A 21106-nucleotide genomic window follows, 5' to 3' on the forward strand; every position below is an offset into this window, starting at 1 on the left:
CGCGCTCCGTTTCTGGGCGAAAGTCGGCCGTGCACCTAGGAATTAACCGGCCGGCGCGGGAGGGGAGGCGGCAGCGGGCGGGGGTGCTGAGCGCGCGAGAACAATAATAAGATCGCGGTTACGGTCGCTGCCCGAGGAGGAGATCGGAGGAGGCGCGAGGCCCGGAGCTCCGCCGCGCCCGAGAGCCGGGAGGGAGGCCGGCGGCAGCATGAGGCAGGCGGCGCGGCGCCTGTGAGCGCGCGGCGGGCCGAGCCGAGGCCGGGCGCCCCTCCCCGCGGCCGGGCCGTGATTTGCGGGCCTGCTGCGCCCCCCGCCCACCCCGCGCTTCAGCTGCCGCCTCGCCGCTTCCCCTCGTCGGAGCGGCCGCCCGTCCGCCCGAGGCCGCGGGGAGTGCGGCGCAGTCCGTCGGCCCGCTGGGGGGGGCGGCCTCCTGGCGTCTTCGCGGCGACCAAGGACGACCGGGAAGGGGAGCGGCCGGGATGGCGCGTCCGCGGCCCCGCGAGTACAAGGCGGGCGACCTGGTGTTCGCCAAGATGAAGGGCTACCCGCACTGGCCGGCCCGGGTGAGTACGGCGGCCGCGCGCGGGCCCGCCCGCCCACCATTTTCCCTTCATGATGGCGCGCCCGCCCCTTCCCATCGCTTCTGCCCGGCCGGTGCTGCGCGGGGACGACGGGCCCAGCCCGCACCCCGCGAGGACGGCCCCGGCCCCACAGGCCCGCCGCCGCCTTCCCGGGAGAGCTGGTGCTGACGGAACCCGGGCCGCGGGAAGCGGCCTGGGGCGGAGGCGGCGGCCGGGGCAGGGTCGTGGGAGACACCGCGGGTCCCGGCGAACGTCGGGGCGCGCACTGCAAATGGCCGTCCGCGAGCCGGCGGGCGGCGGCGTAAATGCTGGTGAGGCCCGGGTGGTGTCTCCGAGAGGCCAGCGGAAGCCTCGGGGCAGTCGTTCATCCATCTCTCCAAGCATCCTCCGCCATCCAGACTTGTTGAGTTTTCCCCGAGCGCGATTCCGGGGGCCCCGCCTGCCCGTCATTGTCCTGGGGTACGTGCCTCCCTGTGCCCATCGTTCCTTGAAACTGACGCCGATAGCACCGGCTGGTGGGACCAGGAAGCCCCTCGTGCCTTTTCACCTCCATATTTGTTTTAGGTCGATCCCAGACCTTCCTCTTGGCCTGCCACTACAGTCCACAATAGCTCTCTTCCTGTGTAGCAGGGTTGTCGCTGGGCTCTTTCTCTAGAAAGCATCTGCGGGTGATCCATAACATTAATATTTTTTAGTAGGCCCTTTGAGCAAGAGGTACAACACTACCATGTGTGTGCTTTGTGTTTTAAACTAAATCCCTTTTAATTTGGTAATTGTTGGCACTTTATGGCTTGAAATAAGAAATATAGTAAAAGGAGGATCAAGGCATCTTGGAGACTATCGATTGGTGTCCTTGAGGAATTGAACTAGACATGGGAAATACTGGCGTAAATATGAGTGAGCTCTAAAATGTTGTAGTCAAGTGATGATAGCAAAACCAAAGAAAAAATACACCTATTCACAAAGGAAGTGACATCATGGGTGAGCAGCCTGCTATTTAGTGAAGTTGAAGTAAATGGATGGACATGATCATGTTTTTTTGTGTGTTTAGGTTGCCATGATTGTAAAATGGAAAGAACACTGGGCCAGGAATTGGGGGACCTGGTATCTGATGTGGGCTCATCATTTCAACTATCTGCATATCCATTTCTGCAAATATAAAATGATCATCTCTAGGGTTCCTTCCATCACTTAGACAACCTCAGATTTCAAATGGAAAAAACAGACTTATTCAGGTTCCATGAGACTGCAAAGAACTTTTCTCTACATCTGAACTGGAGGTTGTCTTTAAATAAGGCAAAATTGTCCTGGTAGAATAAGTGGTTATTTTTCATACTGCAGTGCCATACTGCTCAAAGAAGCAAGACTTGTGGCTTTAGGAGCCCTTTAGTGAATCCCTGAATATATTTGTCAAGTAAGAAACAGCTATAGGGCACGTATGTTTATACATAGTCAAAAGTGAATTAAAGGTTAGCATTACCAGTTGGTCGTTTCCTTGTAATGCAGTGGCTTTCTTTAATCTTACCTTTGAAAACTATTCTCAGAGTCAAAAAGAAAATAGTCTTAAAATTTCCTGAACAGGTTGTTTGCATCACTTGGCCACCTGTAGTAATTTTGAAACAAAAAAAGTGCTGCAGAAGTGGTCCTCGTTGGATATATAATTGTACATAAAATTCCTGTAAGTTATAATTCCAAACCAAGGCAAATTGGAAAATAAAATGAGAAGATAAAACCAATTATTTTAGATAAAATACAATAAATACAGGAAAGAACAATCTATGTTCACATTTAATACGAGCTCTTCAAGGAAAGGACCGTAATTTATTTATTTATTTATTTATTTTTGGTGTATTTTATAGTGAGTGGCATGTTATAATTTCCAAAGAAAAGTAAAGGTTAGAAAAAAATGAAAGATAATCGAGTCCCTACCCTTTGTTAGTTACTGTGCTATGTGCTTCATATATGTTCTCATTTTAATCCCAATTCTGAGAGACATTTCCCAATTTTACACCTAGCTATAGCTTTGTAGGTGACGATGTTACAAAAAACTATCTGGAAAAAAAATCCTACTCAATTCAAGTTGCAAGTACTGTCACTTGTTATGAAGGCCAGTCATGTGGGGATTCTATATGGCCCCAAGAAATGAAACCTAGGAGGAGGAACGTGGGGGAGACAGATTGCAGCTTTCTAACAGTCAGAAGTGACTTCCCTGCTGTAGGGAAGACATCTGGTCCTGGGCAGCCCCTTGGATGGAATGTAGGCCAAGGCGACTCAGACTTCTGGTAAATTTGGTCAGGTTGGATTTAGCCTTTAGCTGGGCTTCACACTCTGTGACCTCAGGCATGGTCTGTAATCTTTGTAAGTTTCAGTTCACTAGTCTAAAATAGGGATAATTCTCATCTCACAGATTTAGTTCATGTAAAAGCACCAAGCAGTGGTACATGAATGTTCCTACCGTTTTTCCTTCTAAATTTCTAACTTTCCCCCTGTATCACTACACTTTCACATTTTCAACTCGTGACTAGATTTATTTTTTCCAACATTTTATCATGAAACATTTCAAACATACAGAAAAGTTAAAAGAATTGTACAGTGAACACCTATATATCTCCTACCTAGACCCTGGAATTAACATTTTACTATACTTTCTCTGTCACATTTTTGTTCATATATCCATCCCTCTATCCATACAGCTGCCCATCTTATTTTAATGCATTTTAAAGTAAGTTGCAGACATCACTATAATTTACTCCTAGACACTTCATGCACATCATTAACTAGAGGTCAATATTTTTTATAGATCCTTTTTTTCTCTTTTGAGGTAAGATTTACATAGACTGAAATACCCTTGTACCATTCAGTGATCTTGACAAATGTATACACAGGTATAAACCATACTGAGATACAGAACATTAGCGATAACCATGAAAGTTTCCTCATGCCTCTTCCTGCTTCATTCCTGTGCTCCTCTCTGTTCAGATGTGTTATTTTAACATTGAATAGCTATTTCAAATGAGTATACTTTACTGTGTATGATTTAAAAAATCAGAAGTTCATTTATGCCTAAAGATTAACTAACTTAGTACTGAAAAATATGCTAAAACAAGAGTCTCTGAACGCTTTTGATTGTGTACTTCTTGGTAAAATAATTTGAGAATGCATCCCAAATATGTGTAAATTTACTTTAAAACTATATGTACTTTGTACTATTATATACGTTATAAAATAAATACAAAAAGAAACTAGAAGGGTTGACGATATAAACAATATGTTATAAAATTCTTATTGGCAAAATATTAATATGATAGATTAAGTCCATATTTTTAAAAGTACTAATTTTTGGAATATCTTTTGCCTGCTTCTGACCTAGATGATCACAGATTTCATCTTCTGAAGAGAATTTCTATAACAGAACTGTCACCTCAGCCATTTCCTTGTTTGCTTGTGCTTATATTATTAGTGTTCTATTTGTAGGACTCCTTTTAGCCACTTGTTCATTTGGCAAGAGTTCAGTTAGAAGTAGATATTCCATAGTTCTAAAATGGCAATAAATCACAGTATACCCAAAGTGAATGAATATAATCATCTGAATAAGGACACTAATGTCAATTTATGTATTAAATATTATTAAAATTTACTTTTTAGGTAAAGGAGTAAAAGCAAAAATAGAAGCTGTACTGTTTTCTTCTTACAACCCCCCAAACCATGTTGTTTATCTCCTGAGACTTTATCCATAATAGAAGACTGATAGAAATATTTCTATTGATAGAAATAGAAAACAGCCCAGATGTCCATCGACAGGAGAATAGATACACAAATTTGTAGTATATCCATGTAATGGAGTGCTGCTTAGAAATAAAAAGTATCAAATTACTGATACCCACAAAAAATATGGCTGAATCTCAAAACTACAAGGTTGAATGAAAAAAGTCAGACACAGACAGTATATTCTGTATGATTCCACGACATTCACAAACAGGCAAAACCTATTAAGGTGTGGTAGGCGGGGAGTGGGGGTGGTTACTGACTAGGAGGAAGCACTGAAGATGTTTTGTATCTTGATCTGGGTGGTGGTTACATGGGTGTACACATACGTAAAAATTATCAAGCTGCGCATTTAAGATTTGTGCACCATTGGGAAGTTTATGCCTTAATTTAAAACACTCACTGTGTATGAGGTGGGGAAAGAAAAGAATCTGCTCCAAGCTTCTTCATGTATTGAATTTCACCACTCTTAGCTTTCAGTGGGAAATTTTTTTTCTGTAAGACTTCAGGCCTACCAAGTTGCTGCTCATCATAGTGCTGATCTAGCTTCAACCTCTCACTTGGTAAAGCAAGAGTAAAGCATTCATCTTACCATTCTGTGACAGCTTGAAGAGCTGAACTCGTATTGAACTTTTATTGAGCACCTACTGTGTGTAAAGTAAGGCACTGTGCTAGATGCAGTTTTTCATTTTCTGTCAACAGATTAAATTCAGCAATTTAAATAACATGATTATTTAAATCATGTTGTTATTAATTAATGATTATAATTAAAGTGTGTCCATATTCTTTATTAATATAAATAAATACTGGTTGGGAGTCCTCTACTTCTGATCCATAGCACTTTGAATTTGTTTGCCTTAGATAATAAACTACTAGCCTATGAAACTGTATTTCTGGAAACAAGGCTACATGTTTTCAGGGAATCACTTGGGACTTAAATTCTTTTTAATCTTAAAGTAAGATGTTTATAATCTTCAGTACTTTGGCCTGAGTCCAAAGAAATCCATCATTGGTTCATTCCTCAAGTACAGTGACACAGGCTCACTCAGCCTTTTCCCCAGGGACAATATTCACATAGCCAAGGAACTGGCAGGTTGTCTCATTTTCTTCCGCTCTATCCTGGGAGCATGTAGGCAACTTAAACACTCAGTACCGATAGGTCCATTTGCATTGCTCCCGTTTCAACCAAATGGCTCTCTATTTCTGGCACATCCCCTTTGGAATGCCCTAATGACTACTTTTAACGCATAATTTGGGTTTGATTCTTTTTTGCAAATGACTGATGGTTTAAAATTATATATGACCATAAAAATGTCTATTAACATTAGAAAAACATTATAAACTAGTAAGTATAGTAAACATAATAGGGGAAGAATCCAAATATCACTATTTGTTGCAGAAAATTGCCTTCTATTGTGGAAGAGTCTCCAGATGTTAGATCAGAATCTAGTCCAGCCGATACAGTTATTAATCCACTGCAAAAAAGGCTTCCAAAGCATTTCAAGCAGTGCCACGGAAAGCATGGTCTGTGAACTGTTATCTCTCAGTGACAAGATAGGTAAAGAAATTGAGAGTAAAAGTTCCTACATTTTCTTTTTTTAGCAATTTCACAGAATAACTGTTTATGAATCTATGAATTTAAAAAAATGAGGCTTGTGTTTTGTATGTCTTATTTTTCTAATAATTCATCTCTAATACTGTGTTTCCACAAAAATAAGACCTAGCTGGACAATCAGCTCTATTGTGTCTTTTGGAGCAAAAATTAATACAAGACTGGTCTTATTTTACTATAAGACCTGGTGTTATATTATATATTATATTATATCATATCATATTATATACCCAGTCTTATAGTAAAATAAGACTAGGTTTTACATAATGTAATAATAATATAATACCGGGTCTTATATTAATTTTTGCTCCAACAGACGCATTAGAGCTGATTGTCTGGCTAGGTCTTATTTTCAGGCAAACACGGAATATTTTATTAAAATGTCAGTGTGAAACAAATTAGAAATTAACAAACTGGTCGTTTACCACAGATAGCATAGAAGTGCTACTTCTATAGAAGTAGTGGGCTTTACACCTAACACAATTTGCTCATACTATATACTACTTAAACTTATCTTTAAAAGAGAAACTGGAATGACCATGTTATAAACAGTAATTTCACCTGTGTGAAAAATGTTCTTACATCAGTAGTAATGTTCACTGTAGAAAGCTCAGTATCCCTATACCTAGCTATAAGCATCATGAATTTGTACCTATAAATATGTAGGTACGTAATTTTTGTAACATATACAGTTTTGCATCCTTTTTCCCCCCAGTTAAACACTATGTCTTAGATGGCTTTCAATGGCAATGATACATTCCTATAATATTATTTGTAACAACCATCTGATAGATAATTTATGATATGGACCTATTTATCATAAAAACCACTTCCTGTTACAGGACATTTATGTTATTTCCAGTTTTTTACTATAAAATAACAACTCTGAAAAACATTTCATTTACCTAAATCACAATTATTTCCTTAGGACAAGTGAAGAGTTTTGACTGTCGTACCTACTATTGGAATAAGAGAATATCTGTTTTCTCTCTGTCACACTTTCCTTGAAGAAGAAAAAATGAATATCTGTTTTCCCACATATTCGTTAAAAGCAGAGGATTCAAATTTGTAAAAAATCTTTGTAATTTTAATAAAAATATTTAATTGCATTAATTTCTTTGGTTACAAGCTAGGCTGAATTTACATATGTAATGTATATACAAATATATACGTTATATATAATAAAGTCATGTATTGTATGTCTTGATTACAACTTAGGCTGAAAATATATATATATATACATATATACGTATATATATGTACATATATATACACATATGTATGTGTGTGTGTGTGTGTGTGTATATATATATATATATATATATATATATATATATAGTAACACTACTATGAGGTAGCTAGCCCCATAAAAGAACCAAGATTTGGCTAAAGAAATTCTAAGATCATACACTTAATTAGGCCCTTAATCTCAGACTATTAAGAATGCCACAAGAACATAGATGTGATATCAGATTAGGTGAAAGGTCTGAAGAAGCAGGTCTCCTTGAGTAGCCCTTTGACACAGCAGTATAAAAATAAGGAAGACATTAGTTATGCATGTAGAGAGAGCAGAAACCTGTTAAAATCCTTTCTGAATGAATAGCATGGCGTTGACTTAGATATGGATTCCCAAACCTTTATGATGAGAGAACACATCCAGTTGGAACCGCAGGTAGGTAGATATGAGATTTACTGGTTCAGTAGAGCCTAGGGGCTAAATCCTAAGAACTACCACTAGCCTGTGTTGCTTTTCGCCAGTTTACTGCTTTCTCAGTTCCATTCATACACATAATCTCCTTTCAGCTGATTAAAATAGAAGTAGTAATTGAATTTTTCTCTTGTATCTTATTTTTAACGATAAGAATTTCCTGCAGTTGGTCAGGTAAATAACCCATCTATATGGTCACAGAGAGCCACATAAAGGTAAAAAGAATGAAGTAAGCTAATGACTAGTCAGCTCAAGCCTTCGGAATGAGGTCCTCCAGACTTCCAAGCAGGATTTCTTGCAATGTAAGAAAAGACAGCAAGCAGTCCAATAGTTAAAAGACAAGCAACTCACTCCATCTCTGTCTTGCTTTGTTAGACTTGAGCATCTTTTTTCTTATAACCTCTTTGTTAAATAAAGAGGATGATAATTCTTTCCTTTTTTTTCCTAGATATCAAATGTTAAAATGTACATGAAAGAAGTGTTTGCTGATTAAGTACCTAATAATTACCTCCCAGGAACACCAGACTCCTTATTATAAAATGCTAGGAACCTAGTAAACTTGAAGTAAATGCATTTGTGGTTTGGCTGGTATGTCTTTCAGCAGCTTTATAATAGTGAGTTGGTTTTAGTCTCTGAGAGTTGTGGGGACTCCTCATTGTTACTCCCTCATTCAGATTTCCTGAGTTTGGTGGGTCATATCTAGAGGTTCCACAACACCGGGCTATGTTGCGGTACAAAATGGTCTGTGGATAAACTACTCTCCCACTTGATCACTGAGACCAATCTCTGAGTGGATTGTCTAAGTCTGATTATAGAAACCCTTAAACTACCCCAAAGTGGAGATACCCAGTTTCCAAAGTGTAGGAGAGTCAGTGGAACAACAAGGTTGTCTCCATGGGGACTAGAAAATTCTTGATAACATAATAGTAACTTCTCAGTTTCTATTGCAAAATATGTTTAAGATGAGAGTTGTTAACATGTGACAGGTTCAGTTCAGTTCAGTTCAGTAATGGTTAGCAAATACAAATGAGTTTCACAGAAGATTCAAATATTTTTCTGTAGGGAAAAATGTCAACTTGTGGCTTAAGATCTCTTTTTCCTTTTTCTTTGTCACTGAAGTAGAGCTTCTGTAGTAATGGCATCTTTAATTTTGGAGGAAATGCTGTTGAGAGGAATAGCATTATAAATTCTCAGTTGATTTTTTTTTTTAGAGTTAGCATAAGTTGAATGGATTGAAAATTAATTCTCTCTAGACCTCTGACTTTCAAAATATGACCAGCTATTTTCAAACAAGGCACAACTGTTCTTATCTCCTTCGCTGGACTGCTCCATGAGAATTAAGTCAGTCATTTTGAAAAAGTATTTAGACCTTGGAAATGAGTTGTTGCTGATGGATTCTGATACAGTCTAGTGGCTTTCAGATGTTTTTGACTAACCCACAGTAAGAAATAAATATTAATGTCATATGCACACACCAGAAAAATCGTTTCACCAAATCATGTATGATGCATTCTGATATGTTTTATTTAGTATAATCATGTTGCAACCCACTAAGTCAATTTCACTCCCTACAGTTGAAGAGCACTGGTCTGGTCTATTAGGCCAAAGGGAAATGAATTTGTGTGAGTTGTATCTGTTTATATGCAAGAGTAGTGGGATTTAGGGGATGAGTTAACAGTCCTGAGCTTTTTAATCTGCTGTAGCCACAGTCTTACCTGAAGAAAGATGACATGATCATAAAAAATGAAAGTTATATTATGTTTGGTCATTTAACCATCCAAGCCAGTATTTCACTTGATCTCAAAAGGCTAGGTATACAGAGCTATATCTTTGTACTCTCATCTTCCTTCTAATCTTTGAACTGCAAATGTGTCTACAACTTTCTTGATGCTAACTGTAGTTTCATATACATGCCTTCGGGGTAATCAGCTCCATACATTTGCTAACTACTGCACTGTTAGACTACATAGTGTTCCCTGGCGGTGATACTGAAGCTCTGCGGTTTTCTTGGGTTTGTGAGACTGGACTGTGGAGGTATTAGGCTATGTAGGCTGACGATGGAGGACAAGGGGCTTTTAAGCCAGAAGACTTACAGGCAGGGCGGGTTTGTGGTCCCCTCTGAGGGTACAAGGATTCCGATTTCTCTGTATCTTTGTCAAGACTTACTGTTTTCTGTTTGTTTTTTAAACAATAAGCGTCCTCATGGGTATGAGGTGATATCTCATGATTTTGATTTGCATTTCTCTAATGATTAGTGAGGTGGAGCATCTTTCCATGTGCTTCTTGGCCATTCATATATCTTTGGAGAAATAGCTATTCAAATCCTTTGCCTGTTTTTTAATTGGGTTGTTTAGAGTTTTGTTACTGAGTTGTAAGAGTTTTTTTTAATATATTCTGTATATTAACTCATCAGATACATGATTTGTAAATATTGTCTCCAGTTGTGTGAGTTGCGTTTTCACTCAGTTGATTGTTGTGCTCATTGTAATTTATTTAAATAAGCAAAGAACAGGACTGAAGCGATATCCCCAGGACAGTCAGTGTGTATGGAAGCCCGTCCATATACTGCATATGTGGGGAAAGCAAGAGCCATGAAGTATGAGGCCCTGGGGTCATTGTGACGTTATCAAATACATGGAACAGAACAAGAGAGGAAGTTACTGAAAGATGGAAAGGTAGAACTGTGGACAATCCTCAGCCGAGTTTGCCCAGGCCTAACCTTATATGAGGCAATTGGGTAGAACTGAAAACGAGTAAAATTAGAGAGTGCTCAGTGAGTGATCGTTTAACAGATCACAAAAACTGTGAGTGTTTGAACAGGTAAGGTCTCTGGTAGGATGGTTTGGCTAAGCTACCAGCTTTATTTGTCAAAAACAGGCATAGCTTAAAACTAAATATGGTTTAGGAGCATTGGAGATCATGCTTCCTGGCAATTGTCAGTTTTGGCTCAAACTCTTATAAAAATTAAAAAAAAACTAACTGGTTTAATTTGGTTTTCTGCCTAGAATTATTCACATTTTCACATGATGAATATCCTCCCTGAGACATAAACTGAGGGATGCAATCTCAGAAAATTATCCAAAAATTATCTATTTTCTGCACGCTATTGTGCCAGGAACCAAGTCTTGTACTCTACTTGTGGAACTATTGCAACTAGTTCATTGTGTTTTATTTTTTATTTTTTTAACAATTACATTGAAACATTGAGAGTTAGCGTTAGCTTCCTAATCAGAATAATTGCCATTGTCTGCTCTTTTAATGGTGGTACATATTGATGTTTTCTTCCTATTGTCTACTTTCATGATTAAATATTTCTTTAGTCTGAAACACGAATTCATCAAAGTTTTTTGGGTTTTTTTTTTGGTTCTGTTTTGTTTTTGGCATAAAGACAAAACTATCTTCACATCTTTATTGTTAAAAGGGATAAAGTACAATAGGATGTATTTAGCAAATCCTTAAGATGTTATTAATGTGCTATAAGTTAAATGTTTGAGGCCCTTGATGGATTGTCACACTTATACTTTGATTCAGTGATTTTTGCCTTTTTATTCGGAGTAATTGCTGCTGTTTTAAATGTGAATGTATACAAAGAGTATTTCCTTCCTCCCACCTTTCTGTCTTCTCCCACAGGCTAACACAACAGGAGCTAGGACTAGGGGAGAGGAGTAGGTGATAAATTCAAGGAAATAGACAAAATTCATATCATATAGGATCTTACAGTTACAGTAATGAGTTTAGGATTTTTTTAAACTAGGGAAAGTCATTGGAGGGTTTTGAGCAGAATGACATGCATGATAGGACTTGTGTTTAGGGTCTGAAGAATTGCTGGAGGCAGAGGTGGGGGGCCGGGAGGTGGATGCAAATGGCCCAGCTAGAAGGCTTTTGTAGAAGTTGAGGCATTAGGTGATGGTGGAGTAGACCAGAGGGAGAGCAGTGGATGTAGAAGGAAGTGGATAGTGTGGAGATATATATTTGGGGGGGTCGGGGGGGGGGGAGAATTGAAAGGACTTAATGATAGATGAGACATGTATGTATGGGAGAGAAATAAGGAAGAACTTCCAAGTTTCTAATAGAAGCACCTGGTTGGACAGTGAGGCATTTTATTCACGTTGGGAATACTGAAAGATAAACAGGTTGGGCCATAAGACTAAGAGTTTGATTTTAGACCTCTTAAATTTGAAATGCCTATGAGACACCCAAGTATGTAAGGCTGACGCTCAGAAGGGAGGTCTGGAATTTGAGGGTAGAGATACGAGACACACAGATCGCATTCAGAACTTTGGAACTACATGGGATCACTAAGGAAGTAAGTTAGATGGAGAAGAGACTGAGAAGTAATGGATGGTGGAGAAGGAAAAACAAGTGTCAGGAGAGTGTAGCATCCTGGAACTCAAGGAGAAAATGTTTCAATGGACATATTACATAAGAGAAATATATTTGCAATGGAAATTATAGATACCAGGTTAATATATTACAATAAGTAAAAAGACAGACCCCTGTGGAGAAATGCAAAAATGATATGATTAGGCAGTTCATTGAAGAACAAATCCTAATAGCCAATAAACTTATGAACAGATGATTAATCTCAGTGTTAATCAGGAAAATGCAAATCTAAAAGAGCAATAACACCTAATGTTGTCAAAGATTGGACGGGAGGTCATTTTCATAGGTTGGTGGAAACGTGAATTATTACAGCTTTTTTTGAAAGCAACCTAGTGATATCTATTGAAATGAAAAATACCTCGTGATCCAATAGTCACTCCTGGAAATACGTCTCATGAAAATAGAAGCACTAGTACACAAAAGTCTAAGTATGTTTACTGTAGTCTTCTTTAAGGGCAAAAGGTCTAAAAATAAGGTAAATACCCATCCCTCAGGGAAATGTTGAATAAATTATAGGTTATACACTCGCTGAATTATTCTGCATCTATTAAAAATAAATGAATTAGATCTATGCCAGTTGACTTGAAGGACTTTTCATAATGCAGAGGATTTGATAAAGGATGATCCATTTTGGCGTGTGTATGTGTATAAAACACAGTAGTCCCTCTCTCTCCAAAAACCTGTGTGTGTAGAAAACATTTGTATGTATATGATTGTGTATATGAACATGGAGAAGAGCGTACTTCGTTACCAATAATAATTACCTGGGGAAAAGTTAGTCCAAGGGAGGTTGTGGAGGGAAGCTTCCACTTACCTACACTCGATAAACACACACACATACCTCTATTTAAAAGAAAAAGGATCTCCATGATAAAACAGTGTCTGTGACGTATCCCATATATGTAAAACATATATGCATATATATAAGACATTACAATAGTCACCAAAATGATAATCCAAAAGTATAATTAGTTTTTTAAAATAAAATGCTGAATTGGGATTCACACGTTTGTTATCTCACAATTTCTGCGGGTGAGGAGCCCAGGCACAGTTTACTTAGACCCTCTGCCTCTGTGTCTCTCACAAAATCACTCTCATTTTAAAGCTTGACTAGGGGATGGATTTGCTTCCAAGTTCACTCCAGTAGTTGCTGGCAGGATTCGGGTTCTCAGTGGATAACTGGCCTAAAGCCCTCATTTGTTCATGAGCCACTGGCCAGAGCCCTTCCTGGGTTCCTTGCCACATGGGCTTCTCCATAAAGCAACTCATAATATGGGAGCTGGGCTTCCTTAGAGCAAGGAAGCAAAAGGGCAAGAGTCAGCAAGAAGGAAGTGACGTCCTGTCACTTTTGTCATGTTCCAGTCATTAGAAGTAACTAGATCAAGCCCATACTCCAGAAGAGGGGATTACACAGTGCCATGAATACCAGGCAATGAGGATTATCAGGTGCCACTTTGGAGGCAGCCTACCGCCCAACCACCAGTATTCCTGGTGGTATCTCATTTTCACTTCTTTTGACAGGCTAATGAATCTCTCTTTTGAATAGTCATTTAAAACCCGCTCTTCCCTGAACATCTCATGGTACATTTCCACCTTCTTTCTGCTGTGGTCCCATCACCTGCCCCCTTGGACAGATTTTTAAGACAACCTTCACACTCTTTACCTAGTGGTGTGTGGAAAACTTGCATCTTTACCACAAGAAACTCGGGGAGTACAAGCCGATCCCAGTGCAGTCACCACTCATTTCACTCTGCCATCAGAGCAACTAACAAGAAAATCCTGTCTTCTTTCTCAAGATCTCTCAGCCTTGAGTCAGAATTCAGTCTTCTGTGACTTCCAAGCTCTAGAAGACTTGTCTTAAGCTCTCCGGATGGTCTTGGGGAAAGGGAGTTTTTTCCAAAAAGCCTCTCCTAATCTTCAACTCTTCTTTTGCCTTCTCCAGTCCTTTTTTGTTGTTCTTATGGTAGACCTGAAGTTTATGAGGGTTTTGGACCGCATTCTTGGCAAATCTGACATAGTGGTTACCTCATTTTGAATGTCTTACTTTTGTCTTGGATCTTCAGCTGAAACCGACACTCAAGTGGTTCCATGTTGATGTCCTGTTTCATCTGTACTTTGCCTTCTCCCTACTCCTTTGAAAGCATCTGCTTTGGAGAGTTGCCTGGTACAGTCACTGTAACAAGAAAAATTATTACTAATTTATTAAACCAAACTGTAAAACGTAAGAGAGAAAAGATGGGGAAAGATTAATAAAGAATGGAAAAGCAAAGAACAGAGGGGAAAGTACTGAATACCTTTTGTTTCAGATCAGAATAAATATTCTTACATAAATACCGTTTTAATAGTGCTCTTGAAATATTTGAAGTACTTGTAGAATTAAAAATGAGGTATTTGAGTTATAATTCGTAGAAGAAAGGTAAATATGAAGAGTAAAAACAGGCGTAATAAAACCAGACATGGTATTACAAGCATAAATGGTCTCCATTTGGATCAATAAATAAAATCCAACAATATAATGTTTATAAGAGATTTACCTAACACAAAATAGTTGATAGAAGGCAAAAATTACCCTCAAATTGGAAATATGTGTTTATCACTCTTGAGTAAAACAGAGAAATGGAAGTAATTCATATCGGACAAAATAGAATTAAAGGGTGAAAAAGCAGACGTTGCATATCATCTTATGTTGGCAGCATAAGACCCAGTGAAATTGACACCAAAAATAAGAGATGTACCCAAATTGGCACAAGTCTTGTGAATTGGTTTGACAAGTTTCTGAATTGAGTTTTACGTGATTATCTTTCTTTAAATTTTTTTTTGGTGGGGGAGGCAGGGTTTTGGAAGGTCTGAATAAAGCAGTGAACTCTCTCCCCATTATAACATACTACATAAAATTTTGCGTGTGATTAACGAAATTTCGCTGAAGGAGGACCTGCTAGGAATCCTTACTAGGAAAATGAGAAAAGGAAGGCTAAAGTTCTGCAAATATAGTTTCCTTAGACAGTCAAGCCAGAGTGAGAACTGGAGACTCATTCTAAACCCCTTTGTGGGGTAATCAGATAAGGTTCTCAGTGGTTAGGCCTTAGAGCGGCTGACTGTGAGAAGGCAAAGGCACCTTCAGCAGAGGCAGACAACCAGGTCTGCTCAGTTTAATTAATTGTCCATTTGTTCATACTTAATAAAACTCCATTCTGGAGTTACTGTTTTGAACCTGACTTTTTCTGGGCATGCCCTAACATCTGCATTTTCATTGGTTTGCTTTTAATATAATTAATGTTACTGTTTTTCAGTTCAGAACAAATGTAGTTTTGTAACAATACCCCTCCTACTCCATTGAGCTAACTAGCATTGATCGTGTGGCATGTACCCTCCGAGTGTTTTCCTGTAAGCACTCACATGCGCACACGGTTTTATGGAATTACAGTTTTTTATGCTGTAGCTTGCTCTTTTCACTTGTGCTTGCTATGTTGCTGGCTTTCCAAGTCAATACATACAGATCTTGGCTATGGATATGCCAGGCTGCACCATAATTTCGTTAACCATTCCTACGCTAGTGTCCTGTTAGTCGTTTCTTCTTTTGGCAGGAGAGCTTCGGTGAACATCTTGGTATGTTTATCTTTATATACTCGAGCTCTGATTTCTGTAGGATAGCTTGGTTGCTAGAACTGGAGTTGTTAAGCTATGTGCAATGTATGTTTTTAATTTTATAATATGTATAGTCGTATCAAGTTCTTAAATGTTTAGGGGGCCGGCCTGGTGGCTCAGGTGGTTGGAGCGCCGTGTTCCTAACGCCGAGGTCGCCGGCTTGATTCCCACATGGGCCAGGGAGATGTGTCCTACACAACTAGACTGAGAAACGACAGCTTGAACTGGGCAGGGAGAGGCAGAAGAACGGGGAAGAAAACAAACAAACAAGAACTTCTTAAATGTTTGTAGCCATTTAAATTCCTAGTAATCCTTTATGCGGGTGATCATTTCCCCACACTCACTATTAGGCACATTTCTAGCTTAAGAAAATAACTCATTAAAGCTACAAAAGTAATACAAGGGAAAATATGGAGGATTTTTTTGGTAATCTTGGAATGGGAAGGCCTCTTAAGCAAGAAACAGACGCATAAGTCAGAAAGCAAAAGATTAATAGCTTTTACTGTACAAAAATTAAGAATTTCTGCTGGCAAAAAAGTTTCAGATGATATCAAGACAAAGATAAATGGGTAAAAAACATTTATTTGTAACATTTGATAGAAAAAGGGCTGCAATACAGTCATGTATAAACAAAATGAGGTTTTGCAGATCAATAACAAAAGACTAAAAAAATTGACATTGGATGTGAAAAAGCTGTTTACAGAAAAGGTAATACAGGTAACAGGAAAAGATGTTCAACATCACGTATAATTAAGAAAGTGATAATGAAAACAAAACATCATTTTTCGCATAGCAAATTTAGATAAGATATCGATAACACCCATTATTAGTGAAGATATAGGGACATAGGGACTCAGACATTATTGGTGAAAGTATAATTGGTGCAATCTCAGTTATTGGCAATTTGGCAGTTTTCAACAATTCCTTTTTAATTGTTTTTAGCTAAATATTATATGTACATAGTTTTAAAACTCAACCTTGGCTTATAACGAAACACAGCTGTCTCTTGTCTCATCTTTATTTATTTACTAAACAATATCCATTAACTTTCCATCTTAACAAACAGGGATATAACCAATTTGCTATACCACCCTCATCCTCTCTCCCTCTCCTCCTGCCTATTTTTACGAAAAGGTTATTATGAAAACTTTGAAACATACAGAAAAGTTGAAATATAAAGTGAACACCATACACTCACCAACTAGATTCTATAGTTAACATTTTGTTCGGTTTGTTTTGTCACATTTCTCTCCATCTAACAATCCCTATCCATCCATCAATCCATCTTATTTTTTATGTGTTTTAAAATACTTTGCATACATTATTATATTTCATTCCTAAATACTATAGTATGTGTATAATTAACTAGAATTTAACATGTAGTTTCATTTTGAGGTAAAAGTTGCATCCAGTGAATACATAAATCTTAGGTGTTCCGTTGAATGGATGCAGTGGGATACTACTTGGCAACATAAAAGAATGAACTACTAATATGTAATATGTATTCATCTCAAAAACACACTGAGCAAAAGAAGCCAATGACCAAAGATTTCTGACTTCTTTTTTTTTAAGTTCAAGAACAGGCGAAACCAATGAGTGGTGATGGAAATCAGGAAAGTGACCTGTGGTGGGTGGGAAATAGCTGGTGGGAAATACGAGGAAACTTTCTGAGACGGATTAAACATCCTTTACTTGGTTAGGTGTTGGTTATATGGATATATGCATTATCAAATTCTCATTAAAGATGCATTTAAGATCAGTGTATTGTATATACTATATATGAATTTTATCTTAAAATTTATACTGTATATAAATTGTACCTCAATAAAAGTGAAAATGAACCCTAAAAACAAGTATATTTTATACCTGTTCAAAATTGAACCTGTGTGGACAATTGCTTAGAAGATGAGCAGGAGTTGGGGGAATATACCAAATTTTTAGACATTTCAGTTTAAAATATGACTTCTGAAATTTAGAAGTAGGGGACTCGGAGGCTTACATAAAGATTTATATGAAGACTGTAGACCAAATTCCTCCCTTTTTACTGGTCAAGTGGGCTTTTTCAGCTGTCAGAGCCTGGCTGTCCTGAGGTGCCACGAGGATGGCTAACGCTTCGCATGAGCTGCTCCTCCAGACTCAACCCTGTGGGATACAAATGAGGAACCTCAGGAAGGCTTGACCTGTCCCCTACACATGGCCAACAGGAAGTTAAAAGCACTGTGTTCTAAGTATATCATGACCTCTCAGAATTATTCTAGTGAGACGTGACATCTCTGCTATCTGCACAGATTATTCAGAGGGCAGAGAATAATGACCTTTTACCATATCTAGTTAGGAACAGACAGAATAGCTCCAAGACCAATTTGTTATTTTAACAGAAAACCAAATTCTGGCTTTTGTATTCATAAATATTTGACATTAGTAGATTTTTCAAGCTTTCCCTTTTTAATCTTACGAATAAGTCCATCAAAACTGAGCCAGCTTTGGCAAACTTTTAATATTTCGTTGAATATTTTTAGACTTTTATTTTCAGTTATAGTCCAAGGCAAATAAATTTCCCTTTTCATAAACCTACAGCTTTCAGTATACATCCAGGTTTTGTCCTTCGTTATCGTCTCACATTTTGGAGCATCCTAACAAAGCTAATCTTTTCCCATTCATGCAATAAAAAATGCATGCTATTACGTTGCATACACAGTTGTATTTCTATGCCACTGTTGTTCTTAGTATAGTCTCAGTCTCCATGGCAATTACAACTTAACCAAAGTAACTGACTTCTGTTTCACACAGATTTAGATCATTGAGAAATTTTTGTCATAGACAGTATTTTAACAAACCAGCAAAGTTCATGGGCACACAATCCTCATAGCTTTTCTGTAACTTCCTTAAGTGGCAAAATAGCCACTACATAACATATAAAAATTAAAATCATATATATCTTAAAACTATACTTGATGAACAATGTTTCAGTAGTCTATCTTACTTAGAAATTACTCAAGTATACGAAGATTATTAACAAATTTAATATTAAGCCAAGGTCCTAAAGTTATTGGAAATTATATTTAATCTAACATACCCACAGCTCATAAGTACTGTTGATAGAGAAAAGTTTTTCAGAATTATAATTCAAGTTTACATTTCCCTTAATCTTAAGCATTAGCATGGAAGTAGGAGTTTGCTAGATCCATTTAAGCAGTTCAGGTGTAATTAGTGCCTTCATGAGAAACCAAACCCAAATTTTATTTAAAAAGTAATAAAACATTTGTTTATCTCACTCTCTAAAATGATTAAATCTAGACAAGGCAAACAGCTGTTTTTAAACCCAAAGTATCAACCAGTCTGATTTGTTCAAGGATTCACTTTGTTTACTTAAATATGGATTCATATATAAAAATGTTTCCGAGCTAGGGGTCTATGAGAAGAGTTTTTCTTTAAAGGCCACTACATTTAATATAGTGTATTACTCCTTTAGTAAAAATAGCAATTTTGGTATTTTTTAAAGTATTAAGGAAAACAAATGAGCACTAATGCATTTTTGTAATCGCAATGTAAAAATTTTGCACATTTAGAGACTAGTGTTAATCAGAAGAAACAAAGGCAGGCCATCCACAGGAACCACAACAAAAAGATGGAATGCCTTAAAATGTATCTCAAAATCATCTGGAGGCCTCTAAAACAGATTCTTGGGCCCGATCCCTAGTGGGTCAGGTCAGTAGGTCTGGGTTTAGGCCTGAGAACTAGCATTTCTAATGAGTCCCCAGGTGACACTGGTGGTGAATGTCCAGGGATGAAATTCTGAGGATAAGTTTTCTAGGAAACATGAGGCTGCCTCACTCCAGGCCCAAGTCCATGGGCTGTGGGGTTGGAGACTGCAAGGGACGAAGACTTCCCCTGAGTGTCTCTGCCCTGAGCAGGCAGAACGATAATAAAAAGGTCTGTATATATATATATATAAAGTAGGCTGCATTCACTTGCTTATTTCCTAAGGATTCTTCTGTTCCTTTATATTAGATTTTTGTAAATCTTATTAGTATCTGCAAACCAATAAAAACAACTCTTTTATTTTAAGAAGCTTGCATCTAAGTTGTTAATACCCTTTCCGGAAGCAGAATGTTTGAACTCACAAGGGAGATAAGGGATAAAGTAAACGCTCCCGAGTATAGACACACAGGGCTTACAGCCTCAGGTCTGCAACTTCAGCTGCAGGTCAGAGGAATCACCAGTACCCTCACTGATCTGGATCTCAAAGGCCTTTTCTTTTCAGTAGAAGCAAGACAGAACATACACTTTTACAAACCAAAAGACTGATGTTCCAGATTCATTAGCCATGTCACACCCAAAAGACAATAGGTCCCCATCATCCTGTTATGAGTAACACATTGGCTGTATGCAAACCAGAGTCAGAACCAAATATAGCCAAGAACCAGAAATAAAAGTACAAACACAAAATCAGGAAAACAGGAACAGTAGAGAGAGAAACAGAAACTCTGAAGATCAAGTTCTGTTGCCACTTGGTATTCACTCTAAGAGTCAGAAAAACAGTGCCTGGGAGGTGCACGCTTTAATTGGTTCAGAAAGGCTTACCCACTTATTAACTTGGTATTATTCCAAAATTGTCAAAGTATGATTTTCAAAAAAGTTAAAAACAAGACTCTCAATAAAGTACAGTGAGAGCATGTCAACACATTAACACCTTTGTGAAGAAGCCAGTGTGATGATAAGGCCAGTGACGATTTGGGGCAATGTTTCTTACAGGGAACAGGAACTCCAATACCTAAAGAGGGCAGGCCAGCCACGTAAATAAGCAGGCATCCACTACACCTAGAGAGTGGCGGGGTGTGTGACAAACTGGAGAGCACATACCTGTGTAAAGCTGGCAACCTTGGATCTTCTTCAGCTAATTGTCACCTTGTGGAGATGCAAGCTTAGTGTTGCTTATTCCCATCTTCCATATGTTTTTCACAAAAGCTATTAAACTGGATTTTACTGTGAATTTTCCTCTTTTAAAGTGTTGTCCACTAATTCGGTTTTTAAAAAGCACTATATGAGCCAAGCAGCACATCGTTAGGTGAGAAGTGGCCCCAGGGCTGTCAGCTTCCAACCTCTGCAGTAGATATTAGTTGTATAACATAGCAAAGGAAGAGTTGAACCAAAAATTGTGTTTTTGTTTGAAAGAAAAGTTTTTAGAGATTTTTAAAAAACCGTTCACTTTCAGTTTTCTCATAAGAATGGTTAAAAAAAAAGACATCATGTGATAGTGCTTTGTCAGCTAGTAATTCAGTGCCTACTACATAATATGCGTTTCCACTTTAATTTCTATTTTTTGGCTATTTAAGATATAATCATTTTCTGGAGATCTATTTTACAACAATGAATATCCTTAACTGCTGATAAAAATGGTTACTGTAGAAA

At 38.2% G+C, this 21106-nt stretch overlaps 1 protein-coding gene across 1 annotated transcript in view; it reads left to right on the forward strand.

Annotated features, from left to right (window-relative positions):
- Nucleotides 1-283: 283 nt before the first annotated feature.
- The window catches only part of HDGFL3 (HDGF like 3), a 33476-nt gene continuing 12653 nt past the window's right edge, over nucleotides 284-21106 (forward strand). Inside the window, exon 1 of the mRNA XM_033100179.1 lies at nucleotides 284-563. Within this exon, the coding sequence (XP_032956070.1) occupies nucleotides 480-563 (84 nt within the window). The 5' untranslated portion in view covers nucleotides 284-479. The remainder of the gene's footprint in view (nucleotides 564-21106) is intronic.

This window comes from Rhinolophus ferrumequinum, chromosome 28, assembly GCF_004115265.2.
Source record: "Rhinolophus ferrumequinum isolate MPI-CBG mRhiFer1 chromosome 28, mRhiFer1_v1.p, whole genome shotgun sequence".
In the NCBI taxonomy this organism is placed as follows: domain Eukaryota; kingdom Metazoa; phylum Chordata; class Mammalia; order Chiroptera; family Rhinolophidae; genus Rhinolophus; species Rhinolophus ferrumequinum.